The sequence below is a fragment of the Neomonachus schauinslandi genome, chromosome X, assembly GCF_002201575.2.
Source record: "Neomonachus schauinslandi chromosome X, ASM220157v2, whole genome shotgun sequence".
Lineage (NCBI taxonomy): Eukaryota > Metazoa > Chordata > Mammalia > Carnivora > Phocidae > Neomonachus > Neomonachus schauinslandi.
The window spans coordinates 33,651,387-33,667,380 of NC_058419.1; the positions used below are offsets into that span (position 1 = coordinate 33,651,387).

At 37.1% G+C, this 15,994-nt stretch overlaps 1 protein-coding gene across 2 annotated transcripts in view; it reads left to right on the forward strand.

The window, feature by feature from the left end:
• Positions 1-15,994, forward strand: part of LRCH2 (leucine rich repeats and calponin homology domain containing 2) — a 97,058-nt gene that overhangs the window by 31,279 nt on the left and 49,785 nt on the right. For both annotated transcript variants that reach the window (XM_021686414.1, XM_021686421.1), the window contains exons 3-6: positions 3,154-3,280; positions 7,851-7,956; positions 8,040-8,176; positions 12,048-12,181. In XM_021686414.1, the coding sequence (XP_021542089.1) occupies positions 3,154-3,280; positions 7,851-7,956; positions 8,040-8,176; positions 12,048-12,181 (504 nt within the window). The remainder of the gene's footprint in view (positions 1-3,153; positions 3,281-7,850; positions 7,957-8,039; positions 8,177-12,047; positions 12,182-15,994) is intronic.

A 15,994-nucleotide genomic window follows, 5' to 3' on the forward strand; every position in this document is an offset into this window, starting at 1 on the left:
TTATCCTTGCATTACAGATGAGGAAACTGAAGCACAGAGAGTAACTATATGCCCAAAGTCATATGTGTTGTGTATGTGTACACATATATAGACACACACACAGACACACATACATATATATGCTATATATATACAGCAAGTGGTAGAGCCAAGATTCGGATCAAAGCAGTATGGCTGTAGAACTCTCGTTCTTAGCTATTAACCTCTATTTATAACAGCCAACATTTGATAAGTATAAGAAGAAAATTGTCCTGGGGCACTTCAAAAATTGAATTATATTTCTATAGTAATAGAAATGTATGGTAATCTTAAAATAGTTCTACTAAAACTTTCTCTGATTCTTTCCATTTTTGATCTTTATTTGTGTATTTTTAAAAAGATTTTTTTTTTTTTTTTTTTTTACAAGAGAGTGAGCACACGAGAGCGAGGGTGGTTGGCAGAGGGAGAAGCAGACTCCCCACTGAGCAGGGAGCCCAATGCCAGACTTGATCCCAGGACCCAGGGATCATGACCTGAGCTGAAGGCAGAGCTTAACTGACTGAGCCACCCAGGCGCTCCTGTTTTGATCTTTAAAAGTCGCCTTCTGATTTTTGTTTATAGTCACAAACATTTTTTTTTTAAAGATTTTATTTATTTAATTGACAGAGAGAGACACAGCGAGAGAGGGAACACAAGCAGGGGGAGTGGGAGAGGAAGAAGCAGGCTACCAGCTGAGCAGGGAGCCCGACGCAGGGCTCCATCCCAGGACCCTGGGATCACGACCTGAGCCGAAGGCAGACGCTTAACTGACTGAGCCACCCAGGCACCCCTAGTCACAAACATTTTTGAGCAAATTTTATTGAAATAACATTAGTCCTTGTTTTGACTTCCTTTGTCTCTGAAACATGGCAAAAAGGTGAAAATTAATCACTTCTTAGCTGTGTATAAAGAAATTCCATTCTGGAGAAAGCTGACTGTGCTAACTCAGTGAACCTGTTTCTTAAAGTAAGAAAATAGGCCAATTGTTTTTTAAAGTAAGCTTTAGGCCCAACCTGGGGCTTGAACTCATGATCCCCAGATCAAAAGTCCCACGCTCTACTGACTGAGCCAGCCATGTGCCCCCCCAAAATAGGCCAATTTTTAAACTTTTTGGTCTGAAGGAGATTAGAATAAATTTGTATGTGCCATTATTTTTCCCACTTTATTTTTTATTTTGGTGAAAATATCTTGAGAAACTTGTAAGATGGTTTTTCAGCTCTCTCTTTCTGTGTAATACTCCCTTTTTTAGTAGAACTCTGCAAGAAGATCCTTGTGTGCTCCACACTGGCCACTTTCCCGAGGATCCTGTTTGATTCTGAAAGTGTCAAGGTTGTAGCAAGCCCCTGGCATATTTGACATTCCAGTACCCGGGCCAGGATTACTGGTCTAGGGGCGTTTTTTTTTTTGGTAAAGTCGGTGCCTTGTGATTAAAGCCAGTCTAGTGTTTCTGGATGTCCTCTGCAGGCATAACATGGGGAGTTGAAAGGTCTTGATGTTCTTCCTTGGGGTAACACTAGGTTTTTGTTGCTGTGCGTGTTGCACAAAATGCTGGGTATAGGTCTATAAATGCCACTTTGAGGGGTGCCTGGGTGGCTCAGTTGGTTAAGCATCTGCCTTCTGCTCAGGTCATGATCCCAGGGTCCTGGGATCGAGCCCCGCATTGGGCTCCCTGCTCAGCAAGAAGCCTGTTTCTCCCTCTTCCTCTGCCTGCCGCTCCCCTTGCTTGTGCTCTCTCTGTCAAATAAAATCTTTCAAAAAAAATAAATGCCCCTTTGAAAAACAGGAAAAATAACTTATTTTTATGAATACTTGATAGTATGTAAATGTAATGGTATACTTTATATTTTTTGGTGGGGGGATTGTCTTAGTCTGTTTGGGCTGCTATGACAGAATACCATGTATTGGGTGCCTTATAAACAACAGAAACTTAGTTTTCACATTTCCGGAAGCTGAGATGTCCAAGATCAAATCACCGGCAGATTCGGTGTCTGGTTAAGGACCTGCTTCCTGGTTCATAGGCAGCCATTTTCTAGCTGTCCTCACATGGTAGACGGAGTAAGGGAGCTCTCTGAGGTATTTTTTACAAGGGCACTAAACCTGTTCATGAGGGCTCCACCCTTATGACCTAATCCCTCCCAAAGGCCCCACTTCCAAATATCACATTGAGGATTAGGTTTCAGCATTATAAATTTGTGGGATACACAAACATTGAGTCTACAGCAGGGATCATTTGGGTCAATCTATGTTGGTATATAAATTTGACGCACAGTAGGGTGAGGGTAAGGACCCCAGAGCCATATTGCCCGGATTTGAATCCTGGCTCTCTTACTTACCAGCTGTGTGACTTTGAGCAGTTTGCTTAATCTCTTTTTGACTGATTCTTCCTCTGTAAAATGGGCATCATGATATGCTCTATTTTCCTGAAGTAGGTTGTTGTATTAGTGGAGTTAATTCATGTGAGGTACTCTGAACATGGCCTGACACATAGTAAGCAATAAATGTTGGTTGTTGTTATATTTAAGTGTATCCACAGAGATATGAATTTTTTATCAACTTAGAACTGAGGTAAAGGTGTTAGTGGGCTGTTCTACCATAAACCCATAAGAAAAGGGAATGGGTTAGGGTTGCTACAAGTCTTTGAAGATGTAGTTCTATTAATTCTTTCATAGATTTGAACTTAGTGCATTCAAACTTATCTTTGGAACCTTTCCTTTGTTAGAGTCATGGAAGTATTGAATGCAATGAAATGATACCAGAGAACAAGGTTCTGGAATTTTCTAGCTCAGAAGAATGATTCTGGGTTTTGAGAACTGATGCTATGTAAGACAATATCATAGGTAACAACACAGGCTTTGCAATCTTTTGTGACTGGGCAAGTCCTTTAGCCAGTTTTAACCTTTGTTCTCTTATTTGTATAATGGAGATAATAGTAGTGCCTGTCTTACGGGGTTAATGGGAGTATTAAATGAGATAGTGCATTTAAGGATTTTAGTGCAATACAGAGTAAGCACTCATTAAATGATAGTCATTATTTGGTGAAAGCTTTTTATTTACTTTTGAGGTGATTTGTTCATCTTAACATAATGTGAGGGATTTCAGACATATCTCATAATGAGACTTTCTTATTCTTTTCAGTCGAAATCTTTTATCAACATTGCCAAAATACCTATTTGATCTTCCCCTTAAAGTTTTGGTCATCAGTAATAATAAACTTGTATCCATTCCAGAAGAAATTGGGAAGTTAAAAGACTTAATGGAATTGGTGAGTAAAATAGTTGCATTGATCATGTATAATATATAATATACATAACACATACCTTTATATTTTGGAAGATTGCTCTTTATGAAATTTCAGTTTAATTTTTTTTTTAAAGAGTAACTTGGTATATGCTTATGTTCACCTTAGTAAAATTTTGATATACAATTGCTTATGCCTGATTTTAGCTCACAGCCACAATAAAAGCCTGGTTGTTCCTTAGTCCTAGTGAGGTCAGAAGGTTTGCTTATAAGTCTTAAGAAATGATTTTCAAACCAATAAACATTTTTTTATTCATTTTGGGGACAGTAAAGGTCTTAGACCAGGAAAAGATTTTTTAAAGGTTTTACAGGACTACTATGAAAGCCTCAGAGAAGGGGGGATAAAGGAAGAGAGTACAATGCCTGCAAACAATAGAATGAACAAAATAACTCTTCCTCTCCTATATTCTCATGTGATTTTATAACACTTTTGGGACCAAGATAAATGGAGAGAGGCCATTATATACAATTAATTGTAGAAATATAGCATTAATTTAATTACCTTGAACAGAACATTTTAGGTATTAAATGATATTGAACTTTGAGAGAAACATATCCTCAAAGCATTGACCTATTTTCTCATCTTTCTGTTACTTCTGTAGGGGGACAAGGGCAGGTCACACTAAGATGGGCTACTTTGGCTTGATTATTTTGAGTTGAAAGCAATCAAACCAACAGATTTAGGAAAAGCTCTTCACCTCCCCCTCAACTGCCTAAATTTACATTGGAAAGGAGAGCCTACACCAGGAAAGGCCCTATTAAAAGAGATTCCTCGTTACCTATTTAACTTTACCTAACTTATTCAAATAATTGAGCACTCCTTTATTTTCCAAACATCTCCTCTCACCTTCCTGCTTATAATGGTCTTCCTCCCCTTTGTTTTCCCAGACTCCTACCCATCTCCTTAGCTCAGGATGTCACATAAGCCTCTTGTTGCCTGATTGTCTTTGGAATTTCATGTTTGTATGGATTCTCCATACTTATGAAACTAAATTTGATTTTCTCCTGTTAATTTGTCTCATGTTAATTTGATTCTTAGTCCAGCTGGAAGGACTTTGAAAGGCAGAGGACATTTCTTTCTTCCCAACACTTCCACCTCAATACAATATACCTTGCTGTTTATTTTTATTTTTTTGTTTTATCTTGAGTAATCCTTTCCCAATAAATAGACATTTTTAAAGTATTCTTAAGTATGACTTTATTATGTGTGGAGGGCCAAAAGTTTTCTTGGGGAGCTTATCCATGATTATACAGTGGCAAATTAATGTGCAAATAGAATGTAATGAACAGAAATTTCAGGAATGTCATTCTTTTATTTCTTTTATTCATTGATGCATGTGCAATTATAACACAAGGAGACTGTCTTGAACTTAGTCTTGTTACAGTGTTTTAGAATCATTGAATTTAGCCACTTGCTAATGAAGGAATCCCTGACACATCTAGTTGTATATTTTCAGTGGTGGATAAGTCTTTTTTTTTTAAAAGATTTTATTTATTTATTTGAGAGAGAGAGAGCACATGAGAGGGGGGAGGGTTGGGAGGGTCAGAGGGAGAAGCAGACTCCCTGCCGAGCAGGGAGCCCGATGCGGGACTCGATCCCGGGACTCCAGGATCATGACCTGAGCTGAAGGCAGTCACTTAACCAACTGAGCCACCCATGCGCCCTGGATAAATCTTTTTTTGTGTGACTGAGGCATCCCTTATTCTCTTTTGCAAAACTTTGTTATCTTTATTATTTTGAACTAAAATACATGCCCCTATCACTTTTATCCATTGGTCCTGAGACTACCATGTGAAAAAGTATAGATAATGACAACTTTTCTTCCCTTCAGGTATTTGTAATCTGTCACATGTCTGTTCTCCATTTTACCAAACTCCAAGCCCTGTTTTTCTGTAGCTTAAACATCGTCGTTACTTTTATTACTTTCTATATTTTCTATATTTCTATTCTTCATTACTTTTTATTTTTAGCTATTTCTGCCCTGAAAATGTTTCCTTTTATTAAGGTCCCTTTTAACATTATATTCATGAATGAGCAGAAGATTCTAGAGGTGATTTAACAAATTCATGGTAAAAGAGGACCAGTATTTTCTTTGACTTAGATACTGTTAATATTTTTAAAGATTTTATAAATATTATACTTTATTCTATGGCTGTATAATTTCTTTTTCTTTTGTTTCATTCAGTTTTTGACCCTGTGTTCTAAATTATATTACATGAGATAGTTTTGGGATAAATAAAATTTTAAAAATATTTAGGATTTTTAGATTTATTCTAGTATTTTTAGCTAAATAGAATATTTTAAAACTATTAAATACCATATTTCACTAGGCACTATAAAATTATTGTGCTTTTATTTAAATTCTTGAAATCCGTAACAGTGGAGAGATAGCGTTAGGATGGTTAACTGACAGTTGTAAATCACGTAATGAATTTGTAGGTATTACCTGTAATTGGAGTATTTCCCATGACACTATTCCACAAGAATGTGGTAGCCAACTACAGTGAAATTCTGTCATTAGAAGCCTAGGAAATATTCTCAGGTCTCCAATACCCAGCCAAGTATTTTGTAGAGTACCCATTGGTGAGTGGGTCAGTTTTTTGTGCTTGGGTTTATTTCTTCTGGGCAGCTATCAAATTTCTATGGATTTTTATATGGAAATCTCTAGTGTTAGATACTTTTGTAGGAAGCAATAGTATTAACTTAAAGGCTATTTTTCCAAAATTTTATTATTTTTCGCTTCTGTTAATAGCCTATTCTCAACATAGCAGCTAAGGTGATCCTGTCAAAACATAAGTCAGATCATGTCATACCTCTGTAAAAGTTTCTGGTTCCTGCTCAGATATCTCTTGAATAAAAGCCTAAGTTGTATCCCTCCTACCACTTTAGTCTCCCCCCCTCCCCCAACCTTGCCCACTTCCTTCTAGTTACACTGGATTTCTTGCTGTTCTTTAGTACCTGTCAGGCATGTTTTGCCTAAGAGTCCTTTTACATTTATTGTTTCTTATATTCCTTTCTTATATATTGGCATGGCTCATACTCTCAGCTCTGACAGTACTGCTCAAATACCAGCTTCTCAATGAGACAATCTAAATTGCTAATATCCCTCCCCATTACTATTAGCACTGCCATTTTCCTTTACCCTGCTGTTTTTTTTTCACAGCATTTATCACCTGTAATATTATATAATCTACTCTCCTTGCTAGAATGTAATAAGCTCCATAAAGAGCAACGAGGGCACGAATTTTTGTTGGCTTTATTTTGTGGTGTGTCCCTAGCACCTAGAACTGGGCCTAGCAAATAGTTGTTTTTTTGTTTTTTTAAGATTTTATTTATTTATTTGACGGAGAGAGAGATAGCGAGAGCAGGAACACAAGCAGGGGGAATGGGAGAGGGAGAAGCAGGCTTCCCGCCGAGCAGGAGCCCGATGCGGGGCTCGATCCCAGGAGCCTGGGATCATGACCTGAGCTGAAGGCAGACGCTTAACGACTGAGCCACCCAGGCGCCCAAATAGTTGGTATTTGATAAATGTTTGTCATTGAATGAAGATGCCTTAGATATAGTTTGAAAGAAGTATGTAGGATACATTTTTCTAATCACCTTGGCTCTATTGGATTTTTCCCTATATGGCTTTAATATTCTTCTGAATTTACCCTCCTGCCTTTTTTATTTTTTATTTTTATTTTTATTTATTTTTGCCTTTTAAAAATTTTTTGATAGAACTGAATATATGTGCCACTCGTCTCCCTCCAAGCTAATATCATTTCCAGTGGAAGTTGGAAATTGGGGGCAGTTGCAGTAGCATGTGAATTTCATTTGCAGTGTGTCTGGAATGACTGCTGTGTGAGATCTTGTTGCAGATTTTTCTTCAAGAGGAGGAAAAAGAGAGCACAGTTAAGCTGTCTCTTATTAAGGAAAAGTGGTATCCTTTACCTTTAAATCAGGACTTGCATTTTAATTTAACCTTGAGACACTTCCGATTCAGATCTCCTTGGAGAGTCTTTGGGTTATGATGTGGGCCACAGAATTTTGAGCTTGTAACCCCTCATTTTTGTATCCCTTTGAGAAAGAGGTTTAAATTGATTCTGACCATAGTCTTTGGTTCTCCAGCTCACGTTGTAAATTCTTGACTCTCTCAGCTTCTGCCTAACAGAGTAACTCAAAACTACTATAATTGATAGATTATCACAGTGACTGATAGTCATTTTTTATTTTACCTCTGAATGAAGAGCACCTGCATTATCCTTATAATTTTAGTTTTGGTTGGCAAGAGTGGTCTTTAGTTGAGATTTTCAAAAGGCTGAATTATGTAGTACTAAGTTATAACTTCACAGTGTTGCACAGAAAAATATGTTAACTGTGCTAGATTGACTTCATGATGTAATATAAATAGAAATCTGCCAGATAATCCATTTTTAGAGAAACAACATTTGAGGTAACTTTTGCTAGCTATTAGCCATGTGCTTTAATTTTAAAATGGAAATAGTTATTTCTCAGTTAGTTTGTTATAATTTTATTTTCTTATTTTCCTTAGGATATTAGCTGCAATGAGATTCAGGTCCTTCCCCAACAAATGGGAAAATTACATTCACTTAGAGAGCTAAATATAAGAAGAAATAATCTTCATGTGTTGCCAGATGGTAAGATGCTCATTATTTCTACTGAAATGATTAAGAGAGTAACTCTGTCAAATTTAATTTAATTATCTTTCATTTCTGAACAGAATTAGGAGATCTTCCCTTAGTCAAGCTGGATTTCTCTTGTAATAAAGTGACCGAAATCCCAGTTTGTTACAGGAAGCTGCATCATTTACAAGTAATGATTTTGGATAACAATCCATTGCAAGTACCACCAGCACAGGTTTGTAATAAAAATATGATACGTGTTTCTTCTCTTTTTATTCATAATTATACATCAAATTGGTAAATCAAAAAGCATCAGAATTAGGAGTCAAATTCTGTCAGTGTTCTTTTAAAAACATAGACTGTGGAGTCTCTCTACCCCTGTCCTACTCAGGTATGTATCTACTTGACATTTGTTGTACGATTGATTGAACCACATTCTTAGCACTGATAGATGGAATCCTAACAGAAAGAACAAGATATGAGTGGAAAAGTATTAATTTAGCCTTTGAGTTGGAGGATTAAATCCACGTGTTGTCTACTGAAATGATAGTAAAGGAATATACTAAGATATAAACCCATAAGCCCAAAGAGTGAGAGAGAAGAGGGCAGCAGGGGAGAAATGGCAACAGAATTTTGGAAAATGGAAGACAGATGAAATAGCAGAAACTAGGGTCTTTACTTACACTGGCCTAGGAGGCACATGGCAGTGAAATGCCAGCCCCTTCTCTACTTCCAAGCTATGTTCCCTTGCTCAGGGTTCGCATACATCCAGAAGAAGGGTTGCCTTTTTCTTTCTACAAAGGTACATTCCACTCATTCCAAAGGAGTTGCTTTTTCTAATTCAAATAAAGGCTGGCTGGGGTGCTGGTAGTAGCTGCCTTAGCAGGATGGGGAAAGCTGAAGCTTGGGAGAAGGCAACAAGAAGGTTGATTTACTGTGTTAAACCTGGGAATGGCTTGCATGTTGGAGGAAACATATAACTGAATAGAAGGAAGAAAGACTGAAAATATGAAGGTCTGCAGAATGTCGAAGGCAGTGCTGTCTAGCAGAACTTCCTGAATTATAGGAACGTTCTATAATTTGTGCTGTCCGATACCATTGCTGCTTGCCACTTGTGGCTGTTGAGTACTTGAAATATGGTTGGTGTGACTAAGGAACTAAAATTTAGATGTAATCTTATTTTGATTAATTTAAAATTAAATAGCTTCATGTGACTAGTGGCTATCATATTGGACACAACAGGTCTAAGACTTACACCCTCAGATTCTTGCCCTTAGCTCTGCAGCGACGTAACTGGCCCTCACTTGCCTTAGTAGAAGCCTGGGGTTTATTCAGTAGTAGAATAGGTAGGTAGATTCTCTCAGATTCTCTCCCTTGGCTCGGCAGCCAAATGACTATTGCTCCTTGCCTCAGCAGAATATTTTCTTGGTCATAATACTGTAAATACTGGATTTTGATTTAATGAGAAATTGTGACATAGTTATAATAATAGCAAAAATACATCTAGTGCTTCCTGTGTTCCAGGCGCTATTGAAATGCTTTACATGCATTAATTTATTTAATTCTTATAGTAACGCTATAAAACAGGTACTGTAATCATACCTCATTTTATATATGAGGAAACAGAGGCATAGAAGCTAAGGGACTTATTCAGTGCCACATAGCTAGCATGTGGTACAGCTGGTTTCAAACCAAGGCAGTCCGACTGGAGTCCACGCTCTAACCCCTATGCTATGCTTCTGAAGGAGGAAGTAAGTTAGTTGATGGGGATTGAAGATGGGACGATGGTATGGTGTTGTTGATGATAAGTGATTAGTGGTGGTAGTGGTAATGTAAGAAATCTAAGTCCTCAGTTTCCTTAGTAAGCCCTCAATTAAGAAGATCTATAACTAAAAAAATAAAACAGTAGAACCATGTTACTGATAAATACAAAGGTAAGTAGAAAAAAACCAACTAAAAGTTGGTATGTGGGGACTAGGTCTTAGAGATTGAAAGGGGTAGAATGGGGGATTAATTTTTTATCAGTTTTATAGTTCCCTTTGATTTTAAAACTGTATACATGAATTACTACAGTAAAAAATTTATGAAAGGGGGCACCTGAGTGGCTCAGTCGGCTAAGCATGTGACTTCAGCTCAGGTCATGATCTCAGGGTCCTGGGATTGAGCCCTGCATAGGGCTCCCTGCTCAATGAGGAGTCTGCTTGTCTTCTCCCTCTGCCCCTCCCCCTGCTTGTGCACCTGTGAGCTCTCTCTCTCTCTCTCAAATAAATAAAATCTTTAAAAAAATTTACAAAAGAAAAGAATTCGGGCGCCTGGGTGGCTCAGTTGGTTAAGCGACTGCCTTTGGCTCAGGTCATGATCCCAGGGTCCTGGGATCGAGTCCCACATCGGGCTCCCGGCTCAGCAGGGAGCCTGCTTCTCCCTCTGACCCTTTCCTCTCTCATGCTGTTTCTCTCTCGCTCGCTCTCCAATAAATAAATAAATAAAATCTTTAAAAAAAAAAAAAGAAAGAAAAGAATTCACCAGTATTTAATTGGTAATGAAAGATAATTATTTTTTGGTTTATACAGATAATGGGATATGTTTTAATTGGTGGTATATTTATATTCTAATAGCTCAGAAGTTTTTCCTTTTAAATGAAATTTTTCAGTGGTCAGGTCAGATTTGATATCTATTACAATTATCTAAGAAACATTCTTCCTTTATACCAGGAATGATGATTACCTTTAAATGTACTTTTCTTACTGTTTTCTTTGTTGATTATTTTTGCATATATTTGTAGGTTATGTGAGCCCATAAAACAAAACATTTTTGATTATAGTTTTCTTAACTTTTTTTTAAAGTAAGTTCTACACCCATCGTAGGGCTTGAACGCATGACCCCGAGATCAAGAGTTGCATGCTCTTCCTACTGAGCCAGCCAGGTGCCCTATGATTATAGTTTCTGAGAAATATTTATATGATATTACTCATGGTGACTGCAGTTAACATTTGTAAAGCTGACTTACTGTTTTCTTACTGCTCATTGTCTTTTTTATATAGAATACTTTCTTTCACATAGTATTTTACCCCTTATTATTCCTTTTCTCCATCACCAGGGAAAATAACTTTTCAGGATATTATCTTAGTTGAATTGGCCACTTAAAAAACTATTTTATTCTAACTGGCCTACTAATGCGCCTTTCAACAAATTAATTTTTCCTATATTTACATTATTTTGATTAGCTCTCTTCCAGTGCTTAGACCAAACAATTTAGTGTTTCTGATAAGATTACCTTTTTAAAAAAATTAATTAATTATTATTATTATTTTTTAAAGATTTTATTTATTTATTTGACAGAGAGAGACACAGCGAGAGAGGAAACACAAGCAGGGAGAGTGGGAGAGGGAGAAGCAGGCTTCCGTGGAGCAGGGAGCCCGATGTGGGGCTCGATCCCAGGACCCTGGGATCATGAGCCGAGCCGAAGGCAGACGCTTAACGACTGAGCCACCCAGGCGCCCCAAGATTACCTTTCTTTTTTAAAGATTTTATTTATTTACTTGAAAGAGAGCAGGGGCAGGGGGAGGGGTGGAGGGAGAGGGAGAAGCAGACTCCCCACTGAGCACGGAGCCCGATTCAGGGCCCCTGGGACCCAGGACCCCGGGGTCACAACCCAAGCTGAAGGCAGATGCTCCACTGACTGAGTCACCCAGGTGTCCCTGATAAGATTACTTTAAAGAATGACATGGGTTATTTTTTTTCTTATTCTCATCACTGCAATGAATATATTTCTTTTCACTTTTTTCTAATAAAAGCAACTTTTATGAATTATAGATTTTATATTATTTAGTCGTTTGTTATTGTACTTTTAACAAGAACACTTTAGTGACATACAGAAAAATTATTTTTTTCTAGTAAGAATAGAAACAGCTAAAGAATTTTAGTTGGTATCATTGTCAAATGTTTTCATAAAGTGTCAGCAGTACAAATTCAAATATGTAAAGTACCTATTATGATTGTGATGTCTCAGCATAATTTTAAGGTTATTAAAATATGTAAATAAATTGGCAGGTGAAACTTATACTTGGACCTATATAATTAAATCTACTTTCTCAATTATTTGACAGATATGTTTAAAGGGTAAAGTACACATATTTAAATACTTAAATATCCAAGCATGTTGCAGAATGGATAAGAAACCAGATTCTCTGGATCTTCCATCACTGAGTAAAAGAATGCCGTCCCAGCCTCTCACAGACAGGTAATGTAATATTCTTACAGTCTTATCTCATGATTGGTGTCTTCTCTGTATGCAAAAGATATTTATTAATCTTGAGTGTACTGAATATATTTAGGTTGATTGGCCCAGTGTTAAAATCAATAATTGACTGAAGTGAAATCTCACCATCATAGAATGAACCTCTTTGATACTAGAATAAATTTGGGATTTTCTCAGAATATTAATTGTACTAATATTTTTGTAGTAAAATGTAAACGTTTGACATTATAGTACAGAAACACTAATTTCTTAGCACTCGATAACTGTTAATTTACTACTATAATCACTCTATTGTACTAATCAGTGTTGTAATAACTAGCAGAATTTGACTTTGAACTGAGGTTAGTGGAAGAGCAAGACATTTTGGGGTACCTTTCTTCTTTTCTTCATATTCTTTATTTATGTCTAGACCAAAGATGATTTATCATTGATATTCTGTATGATATTGATACTCTGTATGATACGAAAATCTTCTGAGATTTTGAAATGGTAGATTTGATTATCTGTTTTTAATTCATCCTTTCGGGATGTAGGTTGGTCTGAAAGATTTTATGGAAACATAATTCCATCCATTAGTATGGAAAATAATTTGGAATGGGGTAAGACTACAGAAAGGGAGACTACACTCTTGCCTAAAATGTTTAAAGGTTTGTCATTTTATTTGTGCCAAAATTTAGACTAATTGGAATGGCAGTATTTTAAGTACTGTTCTTGAATTCCCAAATAGGACATTTTCTTGAATTTTTCTGTTGCCTAAGTAGAATTAAATATCTAAACATTATATTTAATTCCTAAAGATTAATTTGTTTATTATGAATGATAATAGACCAAACAGTTCTACAAAAACTAGACTTTATTCATACTCTAAACTTTATTAGTTTGCTTTATATTTATTTAAAAATGAATTTACTTGAGTAATGGCATTATTATACTTGTCATTTATTTATTTTACAAATATCAGTTAAAAAAAAAAACAAGTATCAGTCAAACGCCTGCTGGCAGGTTCAGGGTATGTTTCGTTGAATGATGTACACCTTGGTGTTGGCCCTCATGGAGTCCACAGTGTAGTGGAGGAGTCAGTCAGCAAACAAAGCAAAGAAATAAAATATACATACACACATACAATTTCAAAATTGTGGCAAGTGCTGTGAAGGAAAGGAACATATTTCAGGAGTATGTTCAGGGAATGTCGCTTTGGGAAGGTGAGGTTTGTTTTTTTTTTTTTTTTTTTTTTTTCTTATGAGATAGAGAGAGCATGAGAAGGGGGCGGGTCAGAGGGAGAAGCAGACTCCCTGCCGAGCAGGGAGCCCGATGCGGGACTCGATCCCGGGACTCCAGGATCATGACCTGAGCCGAAGGCAGTCGCTTAACCAACTGAGCCACCCAGGCGCCCGGGAAGGTGAGGTTTTAAGTCAAGACCTGAAAGGAGAAAAGCTAGCTGTGTAAAGACTAAGGGGAAGAGCATTTCAGGCAGAAAGAATGACATGTGCTAAGGCCTTAAGATAGGAAGAAACTTGGTGTGTTAAAGAAACAGAAAGGCCAGCCTGATTGGAGCAGAGTGGCTGAGGGTACAGATGTACAAGTTGATTTTGAGGAGGTAGTCAGGGCTTGAGTCATGTGGGTGCTTTGGAGGCTGTGGTAAGGAGTTTGAATTTTACTTATAGTACAATGGGAAGTCAGTGGACAGTTACAAGCAGGGGAATAGTATGATCTGATTTATGTTTTAAAAAAGAGCTGTTTTGGCTCTTATAATAAGGAGAATAGATTGGAAGTAAACAAAAGCAGAAGCACAGGGACTAGTTAGGTTGTTGAAGTACTTCCAAGAGATCAAGGGGTCTTGAATAGGGTGATTGCAGTTAGAGATGAAAAGGAGTGTACAGGATTGAGATATATTTTGGAGATGGTCTCTAGCAACGATGTCCGATAGAAATGTAATATAAGCTATGTATGTAATTTTGCATTTTCTTGTAATCCATTAAAAAAAGTAAAAATGAAACAGGTGAAATTAATTTTAATAATATGTTATTTAGGGACACCTGGGTGGCTCAGTGCGTTAAGCGTCTGCCTTCGGCTCAGGTCATGATCCCAGGGTCCTGGGGTCCCACATCGGGCTCCCTGCTCAGTTGGGAGCCTGCTTCTCCCTCCTCTCTGCCTGCCGTTCCCCCTGCTTGTGCTCGCTCTGTGACAAATAAATAAAATCTTAAAAAAAAATAATAGGGTATTTAACCCAGTATATCCAAAATATCATTTCAACATGTATTTCATGTAAAAATGTTAGTAAGGTATTTCATGTTCTTTTTCTATTACATCATTTAAATCTGGGGTGTATTTTTCATTTATAGCACATTTCAATTTAGACTAGCCACATTTCAAGTGCTCAATAACCATATATAGGATAGTGGCTACTATATAGGATAGTGCAGGTTAATAGAGTTTACTTAATGAAGTGACTCTGGGGTGTGCTAATTTCCTACTCACAGCCTGTATTGAACTACTTAGAACTAATTCACGTATGCACTTTCCACTTTTACACTCATGCCTTTGGCTTTATGGTTCTTACTACCTAGAATAGCCTTCCATGCCTTGACTATTTTGTAAACTCTTATTCTTCATAGGTAAGCATTATAGTAGTTAAGTATATCAACTTTTGGAGTCAGATATATGTGCCCATGAAGCCCTTCTCCAGCTCTTGATAACTTTATGTCCTTGTGTCATAACGTCTCTAGTCCTTAGTTTTCTTTCATTTATTTATTTATTTTTAAATTTTATTATTTTATTTTTATTTATTATTTAATTTTTTAAATTTTTTAAATTTTATTTTTATTTTATTATGTTATGTTAGTCAACATACATTACATCATTAGTTTTTTTTTTGAGGTAGTGTTCCATGATTCATTGTTTTCTTTTTTTTTTTAAAGGAACCAGTCTTCTTTTTTTTTTTTTTAAAGATTTTATTTATTTATTTGACAGAGACACAGCGAGAGCAGGAACACAAGCAGGGGGAGTGGGAGAGGGAGAAGCAGGCTTCCCGCCGAGCAATTCCTCAACAAATAGTTTATTACTGTCGTTGTCAACTATTACAAATACACATATATTTTAGTATAGTACATGGATATATTATTATTATTATTTTTTTAAGATTTTATTTATTTGCGAGAGAATGAGAGACCGAGAGCATGAGAGGGAGGAGGGTCAGAGGCAGAAGCATACTCCCCGCTGAGCAGGGAGCCCGATGTGGGACTCGATCCCGGGACTCCAGGATCATGACCTGAGCCGAAGGTAGTCGCTTAACCAACTGAGCCACCCAGGCGCCCTACATGGATATATTATTGTGCAGTGGCGTCAGATGGATTTTGCTTCTAATCATGGTTTAACCTCTTAATTCCTGTGTAGCCTGTGTAAGTTATTTAATCTCTCTGAGCCTGTTTCTTTACTTAAGATGTTAACAATACCCACTTCATAAGCTTGTTGTGAAAATTAAATGTGTGCTTGGCAACTAGTTCAAGAAATGATATTCAGTAAATGTTACATTTTTGGGGGGCACCTGGGTGGCTCAGTCGGTTGGGCATCTGCCTTTGGCTCAGGTCATGATCCCAGAGTCCTGGGATCGAGCCCCGCATCGGGCTCCCTGCTTAGCAGGGAGCCTGCTTCTCCCTCTCCTGCTCTCCTTGCTTGTGCTTTCTCAGTCTCTGTCAAGTAAATAAATAAATAATCTTAAAAAAAAGTTACATTTTTTCCCCTGGGAAGTTAACTTTTATAAGCTTCATTATCCTCATTTGTAAAAAGAAATAATGC